The sequence below is a fragment of the Melospiza melodia genome, chromosome 12 (assembly GCF_035770615.1).
Source record: "Melospiza melodia melodia isolate bMelMel2 chromosome 12, bMelMel2.pri, whole genome shotgun sequence".
NCBI classification, from domain to species: domain Eukaryota; kingdom Metazoa; phylum Chordata; class Aves; order Passeriformes; family Passerellidae; genus Melospiza; species Melospiza melodia.
The window spans coordinates 12,306,193-12,331,689 of NC_086205.1; the positions used below are offsets into that span (position 1 = coordinate 12,306,193).

Below are 25,497 nucleotides of genomic sequence, written 5' to 3' on the forward strand. Positions count from 1 at the left end.
TGACTCCCTCACTTCTCTGGGCAGTCTGTTCCAATGTTTGACAACTCTCTCAATGAAAAAGTTCTTCGTGATGTCCACCCAAAGTTCCCCTGGTCCAGTTTGAGGCCATTTCCTCATTTGCTTTCATTAGTTGCCCAGGAGAAGAGATAATATTCTGATAAAGGGTCTTGGGCTCTTAATGAGGAGAGGTAGATGTGCTTCCCCTGAAATTTTCTCTCAACCTTCCAAGACTATCAGTAATAAGAAAAATGTAAGTGTTAGAAATGGTTTTATTTAGGTTATACATGTAAGTGATTCAAATATCAAACGATGAAATTGCTGGGGTGTACAAACATGCTAGGTATAGATAAGGTGCAAAGTACAGGAACACTGAGGAAATAATTGTGAGGATAATCATGCATATTAAAGAATCAGGTTCCTTTACATTCAATTTGATGTGAAGGTTCACGTTCCTTTCACTCTTTTGAATAGAATTATCCATTCCTAATAATTATTTTATTGTTAAAACAGTAACATGCAATTAGCACTTTATCTGGCATTGAAGAATGAGTAAGGAGAACCATTGTTCTTGTAACTACTCATCTGAAAGAGAGAAGCTGTGTGTTTAATTTTACTGAAGATGGCAATTACTTTATTTTTGTGTGTGAATTTGAATTCATTACTCAAAAAGTACCTTCTTCCAGGAAATCTGTAGCTAGTTTACTGCTCCAGCAATGTTTGTGTGATTTGTGTGTAGTTTGCATGTGCTGTAACACAGACACAGCATTGTGCCAGCCACAGTAGCTGCTCTGCACAGTTGTGAAGGCAATAATTGTGAGGCCTTGCAAGCACAGACATCAGCCAGAGCTGTTACAAGACCATCTGCAATTCTACTTATTTCCTCAATATCGGAAGTCTGTGCTGGCATGGCTCCACAGTTGCTTTTCTAGCAAGAATAAAACCAGGTTCACAAAATCAAACCTCTAATTAGAAAGTGGGGAGGGCCTAAAATAATTAATTCTGATAAAATACATAGAAAGCCAGAATGACACAAAGGTTTCATTCTGAAACTGAGAGGAATCTTAAGCATTTACTTGTAGAGCAAAAATTGCTTGGGATCCTGACCTAGAGCCAGGCACAGAGGCTGCACAGCAGCATTAGGTGCTTGTGCCTGGCTCTGTAAGAGAGAGCAAAATTCAGATGAAGTCAGTGTTCAGGAAGTGTCAAGATCCTCTCCTATAGGTAACATAATAGATGAAAGAAGAGCTCTGCAATTGGCATGTCTGCTCTAATAATGAAAGGCAAATTTTTAAATTCATCAATGAAGAAAATAAAGAGAAATGCATTAATGAAAATATTTTTCATACAGCTAGTTAAACCCTAGACAAAATAGCCAGGAAACAATTCATTTTCACTTCAACTTTGAAATTGATATCTTTATGTGCACATACAAAAGGAGTTTCTGTCCCCAGTTTCCACAATCTATATCCTTTACTATATCTTCATTTTCTGACTAACATTTACTACTGAACCTGGATAAAAACATACTCTTTAGAAGACATTAAAGTGTTCAGAAAATGGAAAAACCTTACATTCAAACTCCTGAAAGAGTTCAAAGGCTGTTTTTCAGCATAAAAGTTGACAGAAGAGTGTTGACAAGTTTCATATAGTCAGGACTTCCTTGAAAGATTGATGTTTTTGAAGTGAAGCTTTGAAACATAAGGTCATGAACTTTCTACAGAACATTTTTCTTGAAATGTCTCTATACTTCAGCTCTTTTGGCTCACTCTTGCCTTATGATTTCTTGCCATACTGTGCTGGGTTGTGTGCAGGACCCATAAAACCATTGTGTCCTCATTCAAAGATCAAGGGTGTATTTCAATAACTTGAATAACAGAATGAGTGAGAGGGGAAATGAATGGGGCTGAGAAGGAAAGCCTTTAAGTGAGAGTAGGCACCATCCTTTCAAATCAAGTGCCAGGTAACTGTTGGGCCACCTTTCATTACAGGTTTCATTAACAGAGTTTTCTTTGATCATTATGGAGTTTAGGGTGGGCATGACAGTCTGTGCTTATGTGCAATGTGTGTTGCTAATTAGCCCAAGGCTCATGGCAGTGAAACCAAAGTTTCACAAGCCTGCCACACTCAGACTCTTCAGCCTCCTTCCTTCTCCTAATTAAATCCTATCTGCTGCAAACAGTCATAGACCTTGTTCATACCAAACTGTGGGTATGAAATGTTTGTGCACACATTTATTTTTTTAATTGAAAGCACAGCCTGGATTATCAGCAGATCTGAGTTCACAAACTTGTAAGAGAAATGTTTGCAGCTCTCCATAATCAGCTATTCCATACATTCACATGAATCAGCTAATAACTGGTGCAAGGAAAACCCTTGCTCTGTTGAAGGCAATAACAGAATTCCCTTTGACTTGTTGTAATTAGGTTTTTTGCCCAAAAAGGTACCAGAAGACAAAGGCTTCTGTTAAGGTTTTCCTAGATCCAAGTCAGCAATTTCCAGCATTCTAAGGTCAGAAAGGAAAATTATAAAAAAAATTAGAGCAGTGATTTTGTGAGTAGTGTGAATTAAGTAGAAAACTTGTTAATAGACTGCCATTTGATGTAATGTTGAGTCCCAGGACACAGCTTTTATTTGCTTTAGTAGCACATCTCTACAGTGCATATCTTCCAGATGTGGCCTCTTTGGTCACATGATGGAGCTGTGATATGATTTGCAGCAGAACAGGCACAATTAAAAGATCAAGCACAGAGTGAATAATTAAGAAATAATGATGGCCTTGTTTGAAACAGGTGATTGTCATCATTTCTGTAATAAATGCCAAAATATGATCACCTTGGATCAATCATAGAATCACAGAATTAAGGGTGGAAGAGACCTCTAAGAGAGTTACAGCTGTCAGCCCAGCACCACCACCACCACCATATTCAACATTCAGTCATGTCCTCAAGTGCCATATCCACACATTTTTTGAACACTTCTAGGGATAAAAAATGTCTCTCCTTATTTAATAGTAAAAACAAGTTTACAAGTTTTCCTTTATTTCAATCAATATACATGAGGATTTTTCCTCTAACTATATGGCATCAAATAATGTTGAATGGGTCTTATAATGGTGAATTTTTAAAAATTTGTCTTTAAAGGGACTAATGCCAACAGCTGAAGTTTATTGGAACTTAAGGGATTCCATTCTATTTTTTCAACCAGATTATAAATTCCATTGTTTTCATTGAATATTTTTATTCTGAAGCCTTGATTGATAAATCTATGCTATAAATGTTTTTCTATAAATCTATCCCTTCTTTCATTAGTCTTCAGTTAGTTGTATTGTTACTTTTTCTTTTCCTGTCTTGTTTTCCTAAGCAGGATTGCACACTTAGCAGGTTTGGGACAGCCACAGAAAATCAACTAAATGCATTTTCCTCATCAATCCCTCTTCCCCTCCCTTGGCTGTCTGTAGCAGACCACTGTGATCTTCTGTGGATTTCACCACATTAAAAAAAGAAAAAAGCCCTAAACTGTTCACAGAAACATGCTCCATGAACACTGAGAAGAAGTTCAGCCATGTCTTCCCTAAATATTAGATGTTTTGTGAGAATTTCAGGCTTTCTATTGATTTTGCATGGAACTAGGTCAGAGCTGCTTTTAATTGAACAAGCTGGCTGCTGCAACTCTCACTTAACTGTAAAAAGGGGTATTAAAAATTGATATGCAAAGCAAACTTCTGCTTAATTAGCAAGCAGATGAAGTCAGAATTGACAAACCACTATAGTTAATAAAGATGAGGATATGGGTTTCATTGACAGTATAAGATGCTCTTTCTTTTTTTTTTTTTTAATGGTTGAAACACTGAGCATTATCCATGCTTCTTGCATGTGGTATTAATAGCTGGTTATTTTTCTTTGGGAGAGGTTGGGATAAATTTACACCGGTGCAGATCAGACAAAGCACTGGACATCAGGAAATCCATTAAAAGGCAGCTCTAATTTTTAAATGTGCAGTAAAGGTAAATAAAAAGCCCTGGGGTGCAGACAGAAGAAACTCTGGGGCTCTCTGGAAGGCCCAGTATTGCTGTACTTGCAGTGCCTGTGGAAGGGGTCAGTCAGGCACAGGCTGCCCTGGTGCCAGCTGTGACAGGAGGGACACTGTGCCTGGCCATGTCTCAGGCAGCACTGACCCTCACACAGGCGCTAGCTGCAGTCCCATCCTGCACCTGCCCCCCTCCAGCTGTGCCCTTGGGGTGCTCTGTGCTGCTGCTCCCTCAGCCAGGGCCGTGCCTGCCCTGTGGCCAGACAAGGTGAGCGCTGCTCTGTTGAGGCTGGAGGAGATCAGGAGCTCTGGCTCACATCTAAACCCCATCCTGAATGACTTTGTTTGCACCTGCATGTGACTGCTGAATTTTAGACCATTTGCTCCCCCAGTATGTCAGTTCTGCCTAGAGTGATATATTATTTATTTAGGTTTATAACAAACACAAAGGAAAAAAAGGAATAAATTAATAATGTATGGATTAGCTTATACATTTCAGCTCACGGCTGAGAGAGATGGCAGAGAGCAATCCTCATTTTAAGTTCCTTAAGACAATGGCTTTTCTTTCTTCCCCCAAACCCCAAGCAATAATAAAGGTTCTGCCATTTACCACTTAGCATTGCACTAAGAGGCCACCTGGACCTGAAATTAATTTGTATTTAAGAACAGAGTGGCAGACTGGCCATAGAGTCATACTTATTTGAATGATAGCTTTTTTATTAAGATGTTTTCTGTAGCTGTAATTTCAGTTTTCTTAGATGCAAGTTACAACTGACTCTGTTTTTCACTTCCTGTAGCATTTCCAAGTTTTCTTGTACCGCAGCTCACGTGCCAGCCTCGCCTAGCGCACAGCTATTAGGGCACTTTTCCTAAAGGGGAGATTGTACATGCCAATTATCTGTAAAATATATAGTTTATAGGAGATTTTAAGCATCTCATACTTTAAATGGAAAAGTCTGAGATTCAGGTGAAATAAATACAAAAATGCATATCTTTACATATTGAAATACCATGACAGCTGAAAGTGCTTGAAACATTTGAGTGCCTTTATGGCAGTTTAACCAACTGTGTCCATAAATATTTAAAGCAGTGAATTATTTCTTGAAATTTACATTTTTATGTACCACTTTGGTGGAAGAATTATTGAACAATAAAGATGCTTTCCATAATAATTTCAGCTTTTCAAAAAGCAGTACTTGACTGCAAAAGGATTTTCTGGTGGTCACCATATAACTCAGTGAGCTCCCAGCATAATACTGAGCTTTGGTATTTCCCACCATTCAGGTTTTAACAGCACAAGATAACCTAGATCCAACCTATGTTTCTGCCCTTCCCAAATAAAAAAATATTTTAAAGAGCTGTGCAGCAGCTGCTGTTACCTTTCAGCTGTGTCTCTGTACACACAGATAAATCTGACTGGTAAGAGTTCCTGTTTTCAGGATGGGATCAATAGGGATAAAGTGGCCGTTTAAGTCCTGCTGAAGCTTTTATAAAGGGTTACTCTGTGTAAAATGTCCTGGTTTGCTTTTCAGGGGATGATAAGATCCCCACCCCACAGGTAACTGCAGGCGTGCTCTGCCCTCTGCCAGTGCCTTGTGCCAGGCTGCAGGAGCCAAAGCATGGAGCAGGGAATGTGCTCCTGTGAGACACAATCATTTGTGCCACTTGGCTTGCTCTGTGGAGCTACATTTGCAGCAAGGAGTAGGTGACAAGATAAAAAACATCCAAGTGGCTGGCACAGTCAACAAATGGGCCAGGGATGGGCTGAGAGCTGGCATGGGAGCATTCTGCATTTCTGGAGCTGTCCTGGGCACATTGGAACTGAAGTGCTCTTTTAATTGTCCAAGAAGTAGCAGAGTGATTTTTTAATTTATTTTAATTGAGTTTCAGTATGATTCCCATTGACATTTATTAAAGAAACTGAAATTATTCTAAACTTCTCCCCAAAATATTTGAGTAAAAGTGAGGCAATAATTTCCTTTTTCATTTTTTTTTCTGTATTTGCAAGTGACCTGGAAAGTAATATTACAGAAAACTACAGAAAATACTGACATGTTGTTTTCTGTCTGTGTATCATTGTTACTGATAAGAATCACCAAATAATAATGACTCAGGCCCTGTGATGGGCTACACGACATTATAATCTGTTTCAATCTGCTTTTCATTTTTAGGATTTATTACTTTTGAGATAAACTGTGAACTGAAAATCCCTAAGAAAGGATAGTGGAATGTAAATTTACAAAGTCTAGACAGCCAGCTGAAAACTGATTTTCTACACCTTATAAAAATTAGACTATAAACCAAATCTTTATTTAGTCTGAATAGTTCCATAGTTTCCAGCTGGTTGCAAAAGCTGTGCTTTGTTTCAGCTGACAGTAAAAACTAAGAATGCACAGATCTTTTTTATCAGGCTACAAGTACAAATGTTTCTCTGTTAAGTAAACTGAAGTAGATAAATCCTTAGCTACACACTCTTAGCATTTCCACTGTGACAAGGGCTGACTGCATGTGTGTGAAATTTCAAGGGGAGGTGTTCAAGTAGTGTCAGTGAGGCACACACAGAGAAGGTTCTCACTAAGGTAGTCACAGCATTTCCAGGAGCAGCTGGATGACATAGTAAATCAACTCTATTGAATGATGCATTAATTTGGTAGGGCACTTGGAGGGCCCAATTCTTACTTTATAAAAACATGTTCTAGTCTTCTGGCTTTCTCTTCATTTTACTGTGAAGAATAAACGGCAATCTAGGCACAGTCCTGTACTAGTGGGAAAGAAGATTGTGTGCATTTCCAAAGAATTTTGAAACTTGTTTCTTTTTCATTCCTTTTCTCAAATAAGTAGTATCTTAAAGAAGTGAATGTTATTGGTGTGAAGAAAAAAAATCACATATGATTGCATGCATCTGTTATGTGAGAAAACACATCAGTATTTTTGATAGCTCGATGCTGTCAACTGAAACAGTTCTAATCCTGGTAATAATTTGGGCTCTCCCTCTCTTTGCACAGCTCTTTGTATTAGCAGGTCTCTCTGTGCAGTCCCAGACAGATCTGTGTCACAGACACCTCCTAGCAAAGGTCCCTGAAAGGCAGATGTCATGTTACATTGATATAGACTGTTATTTAACCTTGTACCCCACTGGGGTTACCAACTGGGAAAAACAAACACTGGATTTTCACTGCAGTGTCTTTTTGCGTAGACTAAAGCAAGTAGATGACTTAAAAGTTCATGGAAGAAGTTTGAGTTTTGAAGGTCTTTGCCTCATGAATTTTACAGAATCCGTAAATTTTATGGTTCACCCCAGCCCGGGGTTGTTTAATCATTTTTTCATGCAGTGTTACTACTTGCAGGCTGTGGTAAGATATCTTCAATATTTAATTTTACTATTAACCAATTGTAATTAACAAAATACACTAATGAGTACATCTTGCACCACATATCCAGTTAGATATTTTTACATGCCTTCTGTATGATGTTTCATTGAGGAAACCCCAGGCTGGCAGGGTTGTTGCTCATTAAGGTCATCTGCACACTGGAATGGCAAAGAACCCAAAACAAGGAGAGATTTTGATACTGTTATGCATAGGAGGGGTCTCTGCCCATCACAGCTGTCTAGCAGTGCATCTTCCCCTGTGTGCTGTGCCGCAGGAAACAGTCTGTGGGGCAGACTGGAAAAACCAAAGTGCTTTGAATGTAGTCCTTTTCTGGGACTTTATCATCTGAGTGGTTGAACAGTCCCAGTTCCTGGCCATGAGGGTGACTGGGAGAGGAAGTGGCAGCTCAGACTATAAATCCTGTCCTGCCATTCAGCACAGCCTCTCAGGGAACTGCTGGCATCGCCTGCCTCTCAATGGCTCCTGGCATTTTCTCTTTGCTTGGCTCCCTCAAATCTTCCAAAGGCCCTTGAAGCCACTAAAAGTTTTTGACATAGAGTTCAAGGGAAGATTGTTATCTCTGTCAAATATGGATTCCAAGACTGTAGATACATACAGAAATTAAAGTACAGCAGGGAGTGGATTAATAAATCTCTGTGACTAGAACTGGTGTAAGAATCTCTTTTGGTTTGAGATCTAAAATTCCAAACTGATCTTTTTTTTCAAAATGAGGTGAACAGCAGCTTTGAATAACTGAGTAGCACAGTAATTAGCTCCTACAACTAAAGAGCAATCTAATGTTTCTTCTGTATCTAGTTTTCCATGTGAATTTTTCATAGCTACAGATGGGAAAGAGCAGGAATTGATTCTTTCTCCATGCATTGCTCAACCTGCAAGACAAGAAATTGAGGTCTTGAGAAAAGAACAGAAAATCACCAGCCATGAAGAAAGCAGACATCACTGCGTCACTTGAAAAAGTCATTCAACTGTGTTTAGAATTGCTCCTCTTTTCACTGACTTGTGGTGTTTCAAACAGAAAGTAATTTTCTGGCTCCAAGGCTTTTCCAACCAACTGCAATTTCATTCCATAGGTTATGGTGCTGGGCACACCCAAAATGGATTTGTGCTGTTTTGTTCTGTGGATTGTGTGCTTTTATTAGAGCTTATGAGAAGTACAGATATGTTGCTTGCACAATATTGCCTTAGGAGAGAGCTTCCTTAGAAAGTGCCTGAAGAAGAACTTGTTCCTGATGAAATGACAGCTGAAAAGATTTCAAATATTTGTATAAATTTTTAATAAACCACAATTTGGTAGGGAACCATTTTCCAAATTATTTTCCTGGCATATGAAAGTTGTAACAGAAATGTTACATTTTATCCATCTGCTTCATGGTGTGTGCTTTTAAATAATTAAAAAGTATACTGAAACCTATGTAAACTACAGGGTTTTGGCCTAGATGGTAAAACCATGCTATAAACTGCCCTTAAAGGATTTATCATTGATATATATGGAGTATTTTGCAAAATATTATTGCATTATGTGGATGATTAGCAGTTACTCTATAATGAAATGTGCATTTATGTATTTTGTAGAACCACTAGATGAGCTGAAGATCAGAAGCCACAGCACTGAACCACTACCAAAGCTGGAAAACAAAGAGAGAGGACATCATGGGACAGCTTCCTGCAGGGAGCCAGGGAAAGCTCAGGAATGGGATGGAACACCAGGCCCCCCCATGGTGTCCAGCAGGCTGGGGAGATCCTCTGTCAGCCCAACCATGCTGGCTGGAGGCAACAGCTCAGGTACGTCAAGCACGGCACAGGGAGATCTCATCAATCTCCTTGTGAGCTGAAGAGTCTCTAAAGGTACACTGATGTAGTAAGCATCCAGATTCTTTAGATTTCCAAATATCTTCTAGATTTGGCCCTGCCCATTGAGTGGTGCACTAAAAAGGCTTGTGCTGTGCTTGTGCTGGAACAGCTGGAATGGTGGCATGGAATAGCAACACGTAAGCACGTTAGCCATCTACTTCAAAAGAAGTAAAGGATTCCACCTGACATTGAAAAGGCAAAGACACTCCTAGGATGGCACCTCAGGAAGTTCATAAGTTCATATATCACATGAAGTAACAAAAATACACTTTGCAAAAGCAAGGCCGTCTTACTGAGGGGCACAGTGACAGGACACAGGCAGCCTTTGTTTTCTGCTTGTACATAAATTTCTAGAAAAGTGACTATGGATTTCAGAAGTCTCAGATAAACACCTATTCATTTTATTATTCAAAAACATTTACATATTAAATAGTAAATTGCCATAAACCATGGCATTATAATGCAGTCTTGTTTACAAATTGACCAAGACAAATGGAACTGATAAATGAATAGACATATATAAAGAGATATTTATGGCCCTTCCACCAGTACTGTATTGGTGCTTTTGAGATCTGACAGCTCTCATAAAAGAGTAACTTCATTGCTTATTAGTTGGACTGTGAGAAATATCCCCTTTAAGGACAGCTGGCATGTCTAGTGCTGATGCCTCATGGTCAGTGTTCAGTAAGTATAAGAGCAGGAATGAGCTGCTCAGACAAGAAATCATTCCTGCCTGAGAGATCTGCTGGGCAGTGAGTGGCAGCAAGGAGTGTTTACACTGCTGAGTGAGCAGAGATGCTCACAGCTCACCCAGAACATCGCTTCCCTGGGTGAAAATGGGACTCATATTGTCCCTGAATTGCTGAAAATGACACCTGAAACTCAGTGTATAAGTTGAAGAGTCTTTGCTGATATGAAATGTCATTTGCAGCAATCATGTAGTCCAGCTTTGCTTGCTACAGACCCCCCAAACAGTCCTTCCTGGTGCAGTGAAAGTGACTTTTCTGCAAAAACTTATGACTCTAGCACAGGTCTTTTTTGTGCTACTGCCATTTCCTTACTTTTCTCTTCTTACAAAGCTTCCTGGAAGGTGAGAATTTTCCAGATAAGGTCATAGCTTTTGGTAAAAAATTCTGTCCCCAGTGTCTTAGACCATCATCTGTGCTAATGCAGGTTAAAGGATGGGTTTGAGCTACCACATCAAAGTACTGGGACATATGAAAATTAGACCAAAGATGTGTACCAACCTTTTCAGTTCTGCAAGATGACACTATGGACCAGAGTAGTAAAGAAGTTAAAACTGAAGAGTAAGCTCTTAGCAAAATATAACACTGCTGTCCAACATTTCTGCAGCAGTTTTATTTTAAAGAGTTGGCTGATCTCCAAAAGCAGACAAAACATGTTGGCCTCAGTCTCCATTTGGCATCAGCAAACTGCAATAGTTGTTGAATCATGCCTTGATTTAGTTAACTATGACTTTGTCTTACACTGCTAGGACTGTCAAAGGAAAATTTTATTTTCTTGGCTGAATTTTGATTCCTTTCAATGATTAAAATATGAGAGCTGATTATAACTTTTCTTTCCCTGCAGATTTATGATATTTCATTTGATGAATATTGCCTCTCATCTGCCCTGAATATTTTTTCCCCCCGTGTCTCTTGCTGTTGCCTGAGCAACATGTTTTACCTTTGCTTGGTGGGGCACTGCATTGAGAATGCTGTACACAGCTCTCCTCAATGAACTTGTACATGAACTGTAACAGCTCATTCTCTGCAATTAAATTAAAACTGTAACAGAATGCAAGAAGAGAGATTTAATACTTTCATATGAATACAAATGCTTTCTGGAGTCAAGGAGATAAAGTAATTCTGCACTAGGAAATAGAACTTAGATTTGCCTCAAATAAAATCTAGCCAGTCCCCAGTACAGTCATCACTGCTGCTACTCTCTTTGCAACATCATAGATAACAGGAAAAAAAAAAAATCTACTTTTTTTTTTTTTTTTTTTGGTGTAGACATGTCCTTGAAACACTGCAGCTTGGTACCTGCCTCCTAGTTCACACTGGTACAGGCATTTATTAGGGCAATATTGAAATAATTTTTTTAAATGGAGTTGAATTGCTCTGCTGCAAAAGAGAAAGGGTGTGAATGGATTTCCCACAGGCACTCATCAGGCAGCTCTGCTCCAGCTGGGAACTGAGGTGGCCTGGCCAAATACCTGAGTGAGAACCATGGCTTTTGGTGGATTCTCCCCAACTCTGAAACTGCCAGTAAGATCCAAGGGAGAATGAGCCATCTCCAAACAGAATTTTGAACTTTCTGTCCATTGTGTTCAAAGAGCCTGGGCTGTCAGCTGCACACAGTTATCACTGTCTCTAGTGCCTGATTGTTCTATGACAGAATTTGTCAAGGGCACTTTCTGTTTCTTGGCATCCTATAATTTCTTATGGAAAGCAGTGTGATTTGAGGGCATGCTGACTTTTAGGAAAGTCAGTGCAATTATCATGAACAGCCAAACACAATCTGTAATACAGAATCTGTATAACTTCACTCCAGGAGACTTGAAGAGTATTTTCTGGAATGTTGCTGCTTTTTTCCTAACAGCAACAAAGAAGCATTTTGCATTGCCACCTGCTGCTGGAGACAGGCACTGCCCTGCCTTTAAAATCTCAGAAACTCTCTTGCATCCTGGTTTTGAATTGCCACCAGCTTGTCACTCAGCCAGCCATACATATTCCATCTGAAAAGATTGTAGGTAATCAGAAAGGGAGGAAATACCCACCCTTCATTGCAATTACTGGACATCATCGTCGATTTCCAAAAGCAATGAATATTTTAAGTTCATCTATTTGGGAATGGGACAAAGCCTGAAAAGCCCAAGGCACAAGATGCTTCCATTGTTGTAAGAAGGGAATAGCAGCAAAAAGTCAGTTCATGCCAGCCAGGTCTGTGCCACAAACCCCTACATTTTCTCCTCACAGGCAGTATCACTGTGCTCCTAAACCACAAGGATTCTTCACATGAAAGGAACTTAATGCTGGAGTTTTATATTACTGCCCAGGAGGCTCAGATCTTGCCTGCACCTGTCATTCATGTTCTCTGCTCACAGGCTCTCCTAAGCAGAGCCTGTCACCTGTAATGAGATGAACAGTATGGGAGCTGCACACTGAGGACATCCCACCAATGCCCATGGTCCTGCTGTGAGACCTCCAGGATGTGGGATCACACCAATTCTGCTGGAGTAAAAATATTGCCTAGGTGTAAGAAAAACACACACAAAAAACCTGAACAAAGAGACAAAACATTTACTTGTATTTCAAAGAAGCTAGGAAATAGCAAACAAACACAGCCAACTCCTACAACAAAAGCTTTACAAAGAAAATAAATACTCATATTTCAGGACACAAAGTATATTCCACTATCAGCTTTTCCTTTTGGGCAAAATATCCCCTAAACCCAAACAGGGGGTTCCTTTTCAGACATGGTTTTGATCATTACCTGACCTGGGTTTGAGACTTGCTAAACTTTTGACCTATGGATGTCTGGTTACATTGAGTTCTAAAGGTTCAGTGCTCCCCTTGTGAAAACAGTTCAGTTTGATGTGCTGCTGTGATATTTTAGCACTAACTGGATTCTGCCAATAGCAAAATACTAAATGCTTTTTTTAGATAGCATAATACTATATAGTTTATTGCACCATAATGTTTCATAACTTCAAGTTGTATTTCAGCTTACTCATCTCTTTTTAGGCCACTACGAAGACACTTGGTGTGATGTATTTTTCCAGCATACATGCTTTCTTTTTCTTCTTCTTCTTTTTTTTTTTTTTTATGTGATTGCTCCCGGCCTGTCACATTGCCTTGTTTAATTCAAAATGCATTTCTTGGCAGCTGTAGCAAATAAGCAATATTTCTCTTTTCATGTGCAGAGAAGAGACTGTGACAGGATAAGAAGCTTCTCCAACGTAAGTGACAACCAGAGCATTTTTTTGAATTAAGATTAGGATAGGCAGAATGAAGGCTTCCTTGGATGGATAAAGAACTCTTCCCATTAAGATCCAAAAATAAAAATTGTGAAGGGTTTTTGTACTTCTGGAGAATATAGAAAGCCATAGCACGTTGGTAAAAACTGATTGAAAATATTTCCATAAAATCTTGTGGCATTTCAGCACTGTGCATTATTGAAGAAAATCCTACAACACCCCATGTCCCAAATACAATCAGCCAAGCCTCTACATCTTTAGTCATGCTGGCAGCCCCTGCAGTTTTGGAAAACCAGCCATTTATATGAGTGCTTAGACACATAATTAAATACACAACTTTAAGGCAATCCTATTTGTGCTTGGAAAGCCTGTATTTCTGTGTTGCACAGTCTCTCTTAAAATTCTCATCCTTAATGCTGCCCTTTGGAGCTAAATGCTTGTGTGGTTCCACGTGTAACCCTCCTGGTGCTGTCAAGACTGAGTTTAAACCCAAGAGTGCAGTGGTGCTCAGCCCACTGCAGCTGATTTTGTCTGTGGGTTTGGTGTCAGGGGGCTGTGGTCCCACTCCAGAGTGTTGTGGCCACTGTGGTTGCCATGAGAGGAGACTGAGACCCACTGTGCCCCCCTAACAATGCACCTGGCTCCCAGAGACCTGCAGTGCATTTTTCAAACCATGTCACTGTGAGAGATGTGACATTGGAAGCTGTGCAAAATAACACCGCTAAATTTCCACATACACCAGGTGAATTTTATGAATATTTTTGTGCATAATATTTCACAGCCTCCTGGCTACCCCCAAGAATCTGCTGAATTCAGACCTCATGCTGCCCATTGATTGCAAAGAGCATTTCTAAAGGCTGCTCACATGCCCTGCATCCCCTGGCCTACAGAGCCTTCCCTGTGTGCCTCTCAGGATGGCTGATAGAACTCAGCTCCACACCATGAAATTCTGTAACTGAGGGACTTCTCAAGATGTCCAAGACTATTCATTTCAGATGTTAATACTGAGCTGTCTCAGTATCATCCACAAGAGATAAACATTAATTTCTAAATGCTAGAAAGCATCCCTGATATTTATTAGCAGTAGTTTTTCCTTTAAGATTCTTGGCATTGAATAGGAAAACCCAGATAGCCCCAGCAGAGTGAATAAACTGCCCATAGCTGAAAAATAACACGCTGCAGAATACAGAGCAGTGAGTTGTGCAGCAATTAAAGAATAGACCTTTTATGGACTATTTTTCCCCCAAGTGGTGTGCTGTTACTGAGACCACTAATTACAGTAGAATACAGTATTTATTTGGTCCAAAAATATAGCCACTGAGACAAAAAAAGCTGGATGGAGCCATGTTTGAAGCACCTTTTGGTGAGGATCACCATGGAAATCACAATAGTTTCCTTAATACTGGAACATATATTACGGGGAGATAAAGGAACTAATACTTCATCTGTGTGTGATAGGTTTTATTTCTTTGATGCTAGATGAAAGGAGCCTCTTTGGCAAGGAAATGGTAATCTCTTGCTCATAGATCCAAATTGGAAATTATGACACTTCTTTCTGCTTTCCTAAAGCAAAGAAAATAATTCAGAAGCATACTCAGACAGTGTCTTGGAGTTTTTTATGCGCTGAATGTCTGATTCTGCTTGTCACAGCAGAAACAGAATCTTTACTTAGCAGTAAAGAAAAACAACTGAAAAAAGCACAATTCTTGTCCTTTCTGAAACCCCCGCAGAATTCCAGGAGATGAGAGATGAGATATAATAACGAGATCCATTATTGTATCTATATTTCTGAAAGGAACAGTCAGAAATCTGGCACACAGACAGTGTGAAATCAGAACAAAAACAAACCTAATCAACCTTCAGAGTAACTGCCCAAGTCCAAAAAAAGCAAACCAGCAGACTGTGTACAAAAGCAAGGTTATGGAGGAGGCCAGTCTGCTCCTTTCTGTGTGCCTGTGGCTGTGTTGACTCGTGGTGTGTTTACAGACTGACTTGGAGAGTGAATTGAATAATGCATTCGGCAAGCAGCATAAATATTTTTGCTGCTCAGCCAGCTGGATGTTAACTAACCTATTAATATTTAGTTGATGAATATTCACCCATACAGATGCTTTCATTGGTCTAAGTGCTCCAGCATAAGTGGATAGCTCTTCTCCATGCCCTATTGAATTCTGAAATATCTGAAGAAAATAAGCATTGAAGGTGACAATGAGAAAGCATCAGTGAGAGTGGAAGAATCCATTTCAGCCGTGTTGTTGGTATGTGGAGTAATGTGCCAGCTGTCCTTAAGTTTCCAAAGTGTGCCAAGTGACTTTAAGGTCATGCTGGCAATAGGCATCTTCTTCCTTTCAAGCTGTGGCCCAACCAGTGGCCAGTGGTGATACTAGAGATCCACACAGGAAATAGAGAAATCAGTGTAAAACAAACACAGACAAAGCAGCTGTATACATGAGGCATGACAAAATAAATTTCAGACAGACACAGGCAAAAGATGTGCTTCAGAGACAAACTTGCTAAACCACAACTGTACGAGGCATAGGCCCTTCCTTTCTTCTTGAAAACATAGAATTGAATAGGAGGAATTCTTCAAACCTTTTAAAAAAACCTCAAAATTCTTTAAACTGTAATGAAGCATGGTGTTGAAGCTACTTGTTATTCATGGTAAAGGAGCACTGTCAGTGTGAAAAGTGAGACTCTATTATTATACCAAATCTGTCTGGTGAGTCCAATGTTTTCAGTGCTTTCCCACTAAATACAAAAAAGCAGGTGCAGGGTTGGGAAGAAGGTTTATGAAACATGAGGAGAATGAATTGATCTGAGCAGAGTCATAGGCTGAGAGGTGCTTCCTCAGCCATATAAAGGAAATGTAAGGACAAAAAAATTTCTTGGGCAGAAACAGGCAGATCTCTTTTTCAGGAAAGGGCAGTTTCCCCCAGACCAGCTGAACATTGGGGTAGTACATGGGTGTCAGCATGGCTTAGATATAAAAACTTTCATCCAGGCCTCCTGAACTGCATGGTCACTGTGTGTCAGTGTGTACAATAGTAACCTGGATGGAAATCAATGGGGAACCTTCTCAGAAATAACTCCATATAAAGCAGTAGAAAGAAAATCAAATAACTGCATCATTTTTGTGAAGTTCTTCTCTGAAATGGAGCTTTCTCTCAAGGCAACCATTGCTTCTGTTATCATCTTGATTCTGGGCAACTGACTTTGCCACTGCCAATGTTTTGATTTGTCTCTTCTTCCTACTTTATATCTCTCAATTCATTGCTACTGACATGAGATTCCCAAGTATTTTTGGTGTCATTCCAAATCCCCAAGTGTGACAGTATCCTCACCACTTTTACATACCTTCTCCTTTATTTTTTGGCATTTCATGCTTTCCTTCAGCACACCCAGTCTTCGGGCTGTCATGTCCCTCAGCTCTGGGATGGAGAGGTAAAACCAGAAGCCTCTGTAACTCCCTTAATCACTGCTGTATTACATGAAGAGTAGAAAAGGTGCTAGGGAGCAGGGGAGTGGGGAAACAGGAATGCTTCTTTTTCATTCTTCCTGTCTGCTGTTTTATGCTCTGTCCTTCAGAGATGCCAGAGCAAAGAGGCCAGGACATGGCATGAGTCCTGCCTGAATCCCTCTTCTGATCTCAACTTCTGCTCATGATTCAGCCGGATGTCCAAGACTTTAACTCGTTACCGAGGCTAGAGTCTCCATTTCAAGGGAATCCTGGATGCACAGCGTTCAGCTGGCTGCAGCAGTCCCCTGCTCCTGCTCACGGGTGTTTCTCTCTCTCCCTTGCAGAGTCCAAGTCGAGTTGCCGGCTGGGCCGCTCCGCATCCACGTCAGGAGTGCCTCCAGCGTCGGTGGCGCCGCTCCGGCAGCCCGGCGAGCTCCAGCCGAGCCAGGTACCATCGTTAGCCAATCGGGAATGACTCCATGTGCTGCAACATGCCAAATGTCCCACCTCTCTGTCTGTCATTTGTTACAGTAAATGGTTGTTTTGCTTTGTGTCTTTGTTTTCTGTGCGTGTGCGTGCATCTGTGTGTGCGCATCTCTCATCGGCAGTGAAATTCCGCTGGCCACAGCCAGCAGAATTTTCTTTGCTCTTAATTCCTTGTATCTTTTTCTGTCTTCATTCTGTAATATAAATGTAGTAAAACTGTACAGTATGAACTGACTGGGTTTTTTATTTTTTCATGCTTTCTGTACTTTTTTACTGTCTTAAAATTTATCAAACTTTGATAAATTTAATCTATGTTTTTATGTAAATTTCTTTTAAATGTCTTGTCTAGAGCACTTACACCAATGTTGTCAATGACTTGTACATACTTGACTTCTGCCCAGTTGTACTTTAATATTTGTGCCAGTCACATCTGGTTGAAGCTTAATGCATGATTGTATTACACTGTGATTTATCACTGTCCTAAAAACTGCTCTTACAGCAAGTGATTTTGTTTAGTTGAGGCAGCTAGACTCTCTTCAGCTATAGACCATGTAATGCTTACAGGACTATTAAATAGTCCACTGTAGTTATACTTATTGTACATTTTTAGGAATAAAAAAAAAAACCAAATCAAAGGAGCAACATCTCCTTTTATCTTTAACAGAGATACTTTTTTTATCATCATCAGAAACAAAACTGCCACATAGGAAAAAAATGAAAGTGTTTGGGTTGGCAAATTTCTCCAATAGGGAGAAAATGGAAAAGAAATAAAGACATGGGAAACCTATACTTACCTTTATTTTATATGCTAATACTGATATTGTAACATTTTGTTGCACAGACCTGTATTATTAGTTTGACAGAACTAGCTGAGAGTAGCAATTGAAAGAACAGGTTTTGCTTAAACATCATGTGAATGGCTTCTGTCAAAGCACTGTGGCACTGCATCACTGGTGTGTACGTGTGGGGTGTGTGTGCACAAGGAGACAGGAGCACAGATGGATTTAGGTGCACATGCATATGTGTATGCACACACAGACACCCTTATTTTGATGGAGAATTTTTGTCTGGCTTTCAGGGAATTAGTCCCCAAAATACTATTGAATGTCACTGAAGTTTGAGTGGAAATCTCCCTGAGGACTGCTTTGCAATAATCACATATTTGTGTTTCTATCTTGGTGAGTTGCTCCAATAATGTCTTGACCAAAGCAAAGACCACAAGACTAAGTTGATTTACTCACTCCAGACAGCCAGCAACTTGTTAGGAAGGTCATATTGGGGTAGCCAAGTCTGTACAGGTTACAGCTCTGTAACCTGTATGAACTGATATGATTGTATTACTTCTGAGTGCTGCCAGACATGAAGACTGAGAGAACCCTGCACATTTCTAAAGCATATTTTACATAAGCAAATCAAATCTATAATGGAGATTCAAAATGACGGCCCATTTAAATAACACATCAAGTGTTCCTTCATGTAAGGAAGAAATTAGGGTAATTGTACTTCCAAAGGTTTTCAGTGTCCCAGTGTTCATGTAGTATATATTTTTGATTAAATGGGTTTTACAGCACTCCTGATGCTTTGCTGTTTACTCAGTGGCAAAGGCACCTTGGGTGTTTTGAAGGGATTTTAGCCTGTCAGTTTATACTAAGAACTAAACAATAAGCCTTGAAAGCAGAAGCTGATGTGATAGAAGAGATAATGAGCCTCTTAGAAGCTGTAGCCAGGGTTCACTGAAACTGTGGAGGGAAAAATCCACCTCAATTCATACAGAAGAAAGGAACAAAGATGATAAGAGGAATTTCCAAGTGACTGTAGAAGGGTGATCTTGTTAATTGAATAATGTATGGTACGGTCGTGACTTCATGAAAAACAAGAAAATCTAGTACAAGCTTTCTCTCCCTAAGTCTTCCCTTCCAGCTGACAATCTCTTACTGTCCATCTATTATGTTGCCATTTGCTATGATAGCATAACTTTTAAAGGTGTGGATTTGACCCTGATTTCAGAGGAATGACAAAAATCTTATCTCCGTGGCAGATACAAACATTGATTGTTCTTTCAACACCTGTTCTATCTTAATGTGCAAATAATGGATGATGGGTGAAATGTGTTTCCAACAGCTGGGCTGTTAGCCCATTCTCAATCTGCTGGGTTGTGGCATACAGGGTATCTATTTTTGTGTGCTGTGGCTATTGATTGTATTGATACTGCTTTCCTTAACAATATCATAATGAGCAAATTAGACTTTCCAAAAGATTAAGATGTATTGTGTTATTCCCCTCTTTGTTGATCAGATAGGCACAGCTAACATTCAAACAGGAATATAAGATCTGTGAAAGGACAGATTACTGTTAATTGGTTTTCTCAAATCTTCATGGATCCCAGACTTGTGATTTTCAAAATGCTTAATTTGGGAAAAAAAAGACTAATTTGCAACTGAGTTCTCAAAACCCATAATTTTTAATGCAATTGTTCAAAGAAGTGGTGACTATGCTTAGTAATTCAAAATTGATCTGCTCTAAGGAAACCTAAATTATTATTCCAATCATATATTAGATAATTATGTAACTATTGTAATTTAACTCCCCTATGCCTTATTTTCTTATTTCTTGTTTGGTTATTGATGTAGGAATGGTGAGGATTAATCAGCTAGTATTCACAGAATATATCTATAGTACATTGATGGGAAGCAGTGGAGAGACCACCTAAAAATAAGAAGAAATGGCTTATGAGAAGAAATTAATTATATGGCTGGTCTCTGATGGAGAATACTAAAAATTCTGTAGTGTAGGGACAGCCAGCATTTACCAAAATGCTGAGCCAGGTTGAGAGCCTGCCTTCTGTCCTTAGTTCTGGGAAATGATGAGGGCATTTGGAAAGTGTTGGTTGCACAAAGCAACCTTGGATAAAGTAATTAATTATCTCAATTTAAACTGAAAGATAAACATAAGTTTATCCTGGAACTGAATTTATTGATTGTGAAAGGACAAAATTTAAAAAATTAAGGAAGTAGCAGAGGAGGTAGGTGGGGGGCTTGGAACTGTAATAATGGCAGGAGCGTAGAATATTTTTGAGCAACAAAAGTGCCCCATAGCTGTATTTCCTAAATGCATATCTAAATAAATATATCCTACAGAGATGGGTATAAATAGCAGAGAAGTATTCTAGATAGGATGAATTGTCTTGTAAAGAAAGGAAAGAAGGAAATGTTAAGCATGCAGAAGCAGGCCATCCTCAAGTGCCAAAACACAAACCAGCAGAGAAGACGACCAGATTGTCTGAATAGAGTTTTTGCTGGGACTCAGGAAAAGAGAGAATTTCTGAAAGTTGTAAGAAGGGACAAGCAACTCAGGAGGACAAGGGAGTCATGAGATTATGGAAGGAGAAAATTAGAAGGGCCAAATCCTGACTAGCACTTAATCTGTCTACTGTAATAAAAGACAATAAAAAATGTTTCTGTGCAAAAGGAAATCTAAGAAGAATCTCCATCCTCTTTTTGGATGGCAGAGAGAACATAACGACAAAGGGTGGGGAAAAGGCTGAGGTACTTAATGCCTTCTTTGCCTCGGTGTTCAAAAGCGGGACCAGCTGTTCTCCAGGTACCACCCCTGAGCTGGAAGATGGACACAGGGAGCAGAATGAAGGCCCCATAATCCACAGGGTAATGGTCAGTGACCTGCTTTAACACTCAGACACACACTGTAGGATATAATCTGTTTATATTAGAAAAAATTTCTTCACAGAAAGAGTTGTCAAGCAAGAGGCTGCCGTGGGAGGTGGAGGAGTCCATTCTACCATCCTTGGAGATGTTTAAAAGACGTGTAGATGTGGCATCTGGGGACATGTTTTTCAGTGCTGGGTTAAAGGCATTTTTCAGCCTAAGTGATTCTCATTCTATAAAGGTATGACATTGTTCACAAAATGTTACAGGGAATGGAGAAATGTTGTAGAAATTAAAGCAAGTTGTATCTTAGAGAAAAGAAGTGTGTGAATAATTTTAGAGATAGTAAAAGTCCGTGTTTGGCCTTTATGTGGAAATGAAAACAAGTAACTGTCTTTTGTAGCCATCTAAGTGGACTGAGAACAGTGGAATTTAACCACTTTGAGAGGTTTATAAAGTACAATAAACAGGGTCCACAGTTGCCCCAGTAAATAACTCCTCACCCATTTTGCTGGAACCTCTGTGCTGGCACCTGAGATTTCTGCAGCAGGCATGGTCAGGGGTTTCACCCTGCAGTGGAAAATGCTCAGTCCTGCCACAGCACAGCCACAGTGAACAAAGCTGTTCATTTGTGTAAAGCAAGCAGGATTTGGAGTCACAGGTATCACTGCTGTGCAATGATGCTTCCCTGCCATCCCATCGTTCTCCACATCTTCACCTCGGGGTAACAAAGGATTACATTCCATCGATGAGCTCAGATATCCCTGTGGCATACAGGCTAGGTGTGCACTGAGCATATCTGGCACAAAAGAAGAAAACGTTTCAAGCAGACTGTGGAAGTCCCTCTGCTGGAGAGCAGAACATCTTGCACCCAGAGTTTTAATGTACATAAAATCCTCTCTGTATCACTGCCATGCCTCTCTGAAACAGTCTTCAGCACAGAAAAATCCCACTAATTTCCATTTTAAGAAAAAAAGAGATCATATGAACACCTTGGGATTTTTTTTTTTGCTAATGACCTTTGCAAAGTGAGATTTGTTTTCATTAATTTGGAGACAGTGATTGGAAAATCCCACGTACTAGGCTGCATAGCAGCACAGCAGCACATGTTTTTAAGATAGATGGTCTGAAGAAAACCACACTCTTTGAAAACAAAACTACTGATAGCTAGAGTTTCATATTTTAGCTTTCCTGCAAAGCAGAGCCTATTTTCAGATAGATTTTCACAAAAGTGTGTTCCTTATCTGCAAATGTGCAGCCTCTCTTCATGGTGCCTGTTAGTTTCTTGCTTTTCAGTGGCCAGACAGCACTGTCCTTTCCTGTTGCCACCTCAAGGTATGTTATCTTAATTCTAAGGGTTTGTATGCCTCTTAAGGTTTGGGGCATTTTTGTGGGGGACCAGGCAGTGATATCTAGCTCCAATTTAAGCAAGGAAAGAAGATTTAAACTTTACAGAGATGATCAAAGTAAAATTCAGAAGCCATGCTGAGATTAGAAGGAATAACTCAGAGGAGGGAATGAAAATCCATCGACGGTTATGAATTTAGGAGTCTCAACATGCATGGAAGGAATGAAGAAAAAGCTAGAAAATATATCAGCATCAACACTGAAACTTTTTGTGTCTGATTTTAGAAAAATTGCAGCTCACTTCATCGCTTGCCTGGTATCTGCCTGAGTCCTCTGCAAGCTGAGGCAACATTTTACTTTCCCCACATGACCACATTGGTAAACACAACAGCAGGCACAAGATGGACAAACAACCATTACCCTCCAGAATTCAGGACAGCTCTCACTTATTTTATAATACAGCAAAGGGAAAGGGACTCCCAAGAGTGGACTTGACCATTGTCTTGCACCAAATGAAGTGAAGCCATCAATGAGAATGTGTCTTTGATAGACAGGAATTTTAGATACAAGTTGGCTCCTGAAATTCATATCTAGGTAGGAAAATAAAAAAGACTTGTAGAATAACCAAGTACTGGGGGAGGCTCGTGCCTGGCGCTGGCAGGCTGAGGGAGCTGTGGTACAGACATGGAAATCCAAGGCTCACAGAGCCAGGGAGCAGAGACCAGGAGTGGTCCAGCACAGTTTTCCAACATAGCAATGTGGGTAGAGAAGTAAGAAGCAGATTTTCTACTTTGAATACGCAGGGTTTTTCCTTGTGTTCATGGGATTAGGAAAAGCTAAAAAATCCCAAACACCTATTCTAATGGTTCCACTTTAAAACAAAATCATGATGGAAGGGAAGTACCACAAAGAAGCTGAAACATATTTGAGTAGAGCAATATGCATGAGTAGAGCAATACCTTGCTATTTAAGTGCAGTAAAAGCCCATCATAAAAATACAAAAAACTTTAAGCTAATTATTTCGAATTGAATTTTGACAAGTGCTGAGTACTCTTCAGCAGCACAGCTACATATTTGTCTCATGCCTAAGTTCCCTCTGTACTGGGTCAGTTAAAAATCATAAGCCCAGCTTGTAAAATCTCTAGCTTTAGTTGTGAATACAAAACATGTTATAGTCTTTGTATGCCTTGTAAACATTGTGGTCACCCTGTAATTAGTGAATGCTGGGAATGCAAATTGTTACCATTATGGCTATAATTGTTTTTGAAGGCACCTAGACACAGTACTTCCCCAATGAATTGACATTATCATGCTTTAGTTGGTAAATGTGCATCTGAAAGTGAATACTCTGTGACCATAAACAAAGCATCTGTGCTCTTCTATTATTCTCAGCTTAAAGTTGCCATTTTTTCCCAGCAGTAGTGTGCAAGAGTTCAAGGAGTCAGCAAACACCCTGCAGTTGTGGGGCACAGTAGCAGAGCTGGGTTCCTGATTCTGCAGTTGGTGAATTGTGCTGTTGAGAAATGAGCACCTATAAATCAAGATCCACTGTAACATATCTGATCACAGCAGTCTTTCTTTTACCTTCCACTATATGAAAGAAATGGAGTCATTGCAGGTAGATGGAGAACTCTGTGGACTGAAGTAGTCCTTCATCCACTTTGATTACTAGGGAAATGTTAGGAAAAAAATAAATTGTGCTAACAAGGGAATTTGTGTGTGTTACACAGCACAGACCCATGTGAGCTCTCAGTACTGTCAATCTGTGCTACATGCACTCCTTGATGAATCTCAACCTAGAGCTAGCATCAGACTCTAGTGATTCTGCTGTTTTGGCTCTTATCATGAGCAAGGGTTTGCAAAGAAAAAATCAACTTCTGTCATCCTTGCCCTCTGGACCCAAGGGAAAAATTATCCCCATGAGCTGCTGGTTAAAGATCTCAGGGGACACGCACTCCCAGATTTCTATTCAAAAGGAATATCTAACTACTGTGCTAATTGCCACTCTTAGAATTTTCTCTGTCCCTCTTTTCTCCTCTAATTTTCAAAAGTTCTGAAAGTCCGTTGTGTATTTTGGACATAGAATAGTAAAACATACTAAACAATTCATGGGATAGTGGCAACCCTTTTCCTCCCCATCTATGTACATGCCAAGTGTTCCTCTTGAGCCAGTGCAGTGCCTCTGAGATGTCTGTCTCTGTGCTCCTGGAGCCAAGGTTACGGTTGCTCCTTTTTGATACTTGATCTTTTTCTTCATCCAAAATATGTGTCCACAGTGTGGGAACAGTCCCATGCTGCTTGCTCTGTAATCAGAACCCCATGGGGCTTTGGTCTGAACTTTCTATACACTATTTATTACTTTGGATGGTAGCTTCTATTTTTGCCTGAGAAGATATTCACTTAAAGGAACTTAATTACTCCTTATGTTTAGCCATCACATTTATTAAGGCTTGGGATTGTCACTGGATACAGAACCTGTTTAATGTTGGCTACTAGGATCCACCACAATATTGACTGTGGTGGTGTCCAAGGGTCACAGTTATTGGCTGGTAGACAGTATGCATGGAACAAAGGCTGTCCTGCCCCAAGGATTTATAAATTCAGTGTAATAGGTGAGAAAGTAAGAGGTTGCAGATGGAAGTAGATTAGTAAGGGTATGACTCTCAATTAAGGAATTGCTTAAGGTCTGGTTTTTGTGAAATTAGAAAGTACAAAAAAACTATTTGGGGTGCAATCTGCTGTATCTGTGACAGTGACTTTACATTGTTTATGTGTCAATGATAAAATTAAATGCATTTGAATGTCTAAAAGTGGAAAACCAGGTATATTTTACTCAGAACACTTTAAAAAATATGTCTCTCTCTCAAATGGACATGTCATGGAGAAATATTTAGTGTCTGTGTAGGCAAAGAAAAAGGAACGTAGGTGTAGACCAAATCTTGTGGATGCTGGTTTTGCAAATGGCAGGCAGAAAGGAAATCCTCTGGTTGCTACCTGGGAGGATGGACAGGCATGGAAGAACCCACAACGGGGTACAGAGAGAAGCCTGTGGCACAGACACTCCACTGATGGGACAGGGGCCAATTTTACCTTGAGATGATGTCTGGATTTGACCAGTGTGTGTGTCCTGGGAGTATTTAGAAGCCTGAATCCAGAGCCACAGGATTTTACTTTCTTGTTCAGACAGAATGTTGATGAGAGTCAGGGATCTGTCACCCTGACTGCTGCCACCTTGAAGGAAGTGCCAGGGCATGAGGCATGAACTGTGTCCGGCAGTGTCACACAATGTCACAC

General features: G+C 39.9%; 1 protein-coding gene across 4 annotated transcripts in view; it reads left to right on the top strand.

The window, feature by feature from the left end:
• The window catches only part of NYAP2 (neuronal tyrosine-phosphorylated phosphoinositide-3-kinase adaptor 2), a 134,806-nt gene that overhangs the window by 91,413 nt on the left and 17,896 nt on the right, over nt 1–25,497 (top strand). For all 4 annotated transcript variants that reach the window (XM_063166823.1, XM_063166821.1, XM_063166820.1 and 1 more), the window contains 2 exons: nt 8,991–9,200; nt 17,053–17,156. In XM_063166823.1, the coding sequence (XP_063022893.1) occupies nt 8,991–9,200; nt 17,053–17,156 (314 nt within the window). The remainder of the gene's footprint in view (nt 1–8,990; nt 9,201–17,052; nt 17,157–25,497) is intronic.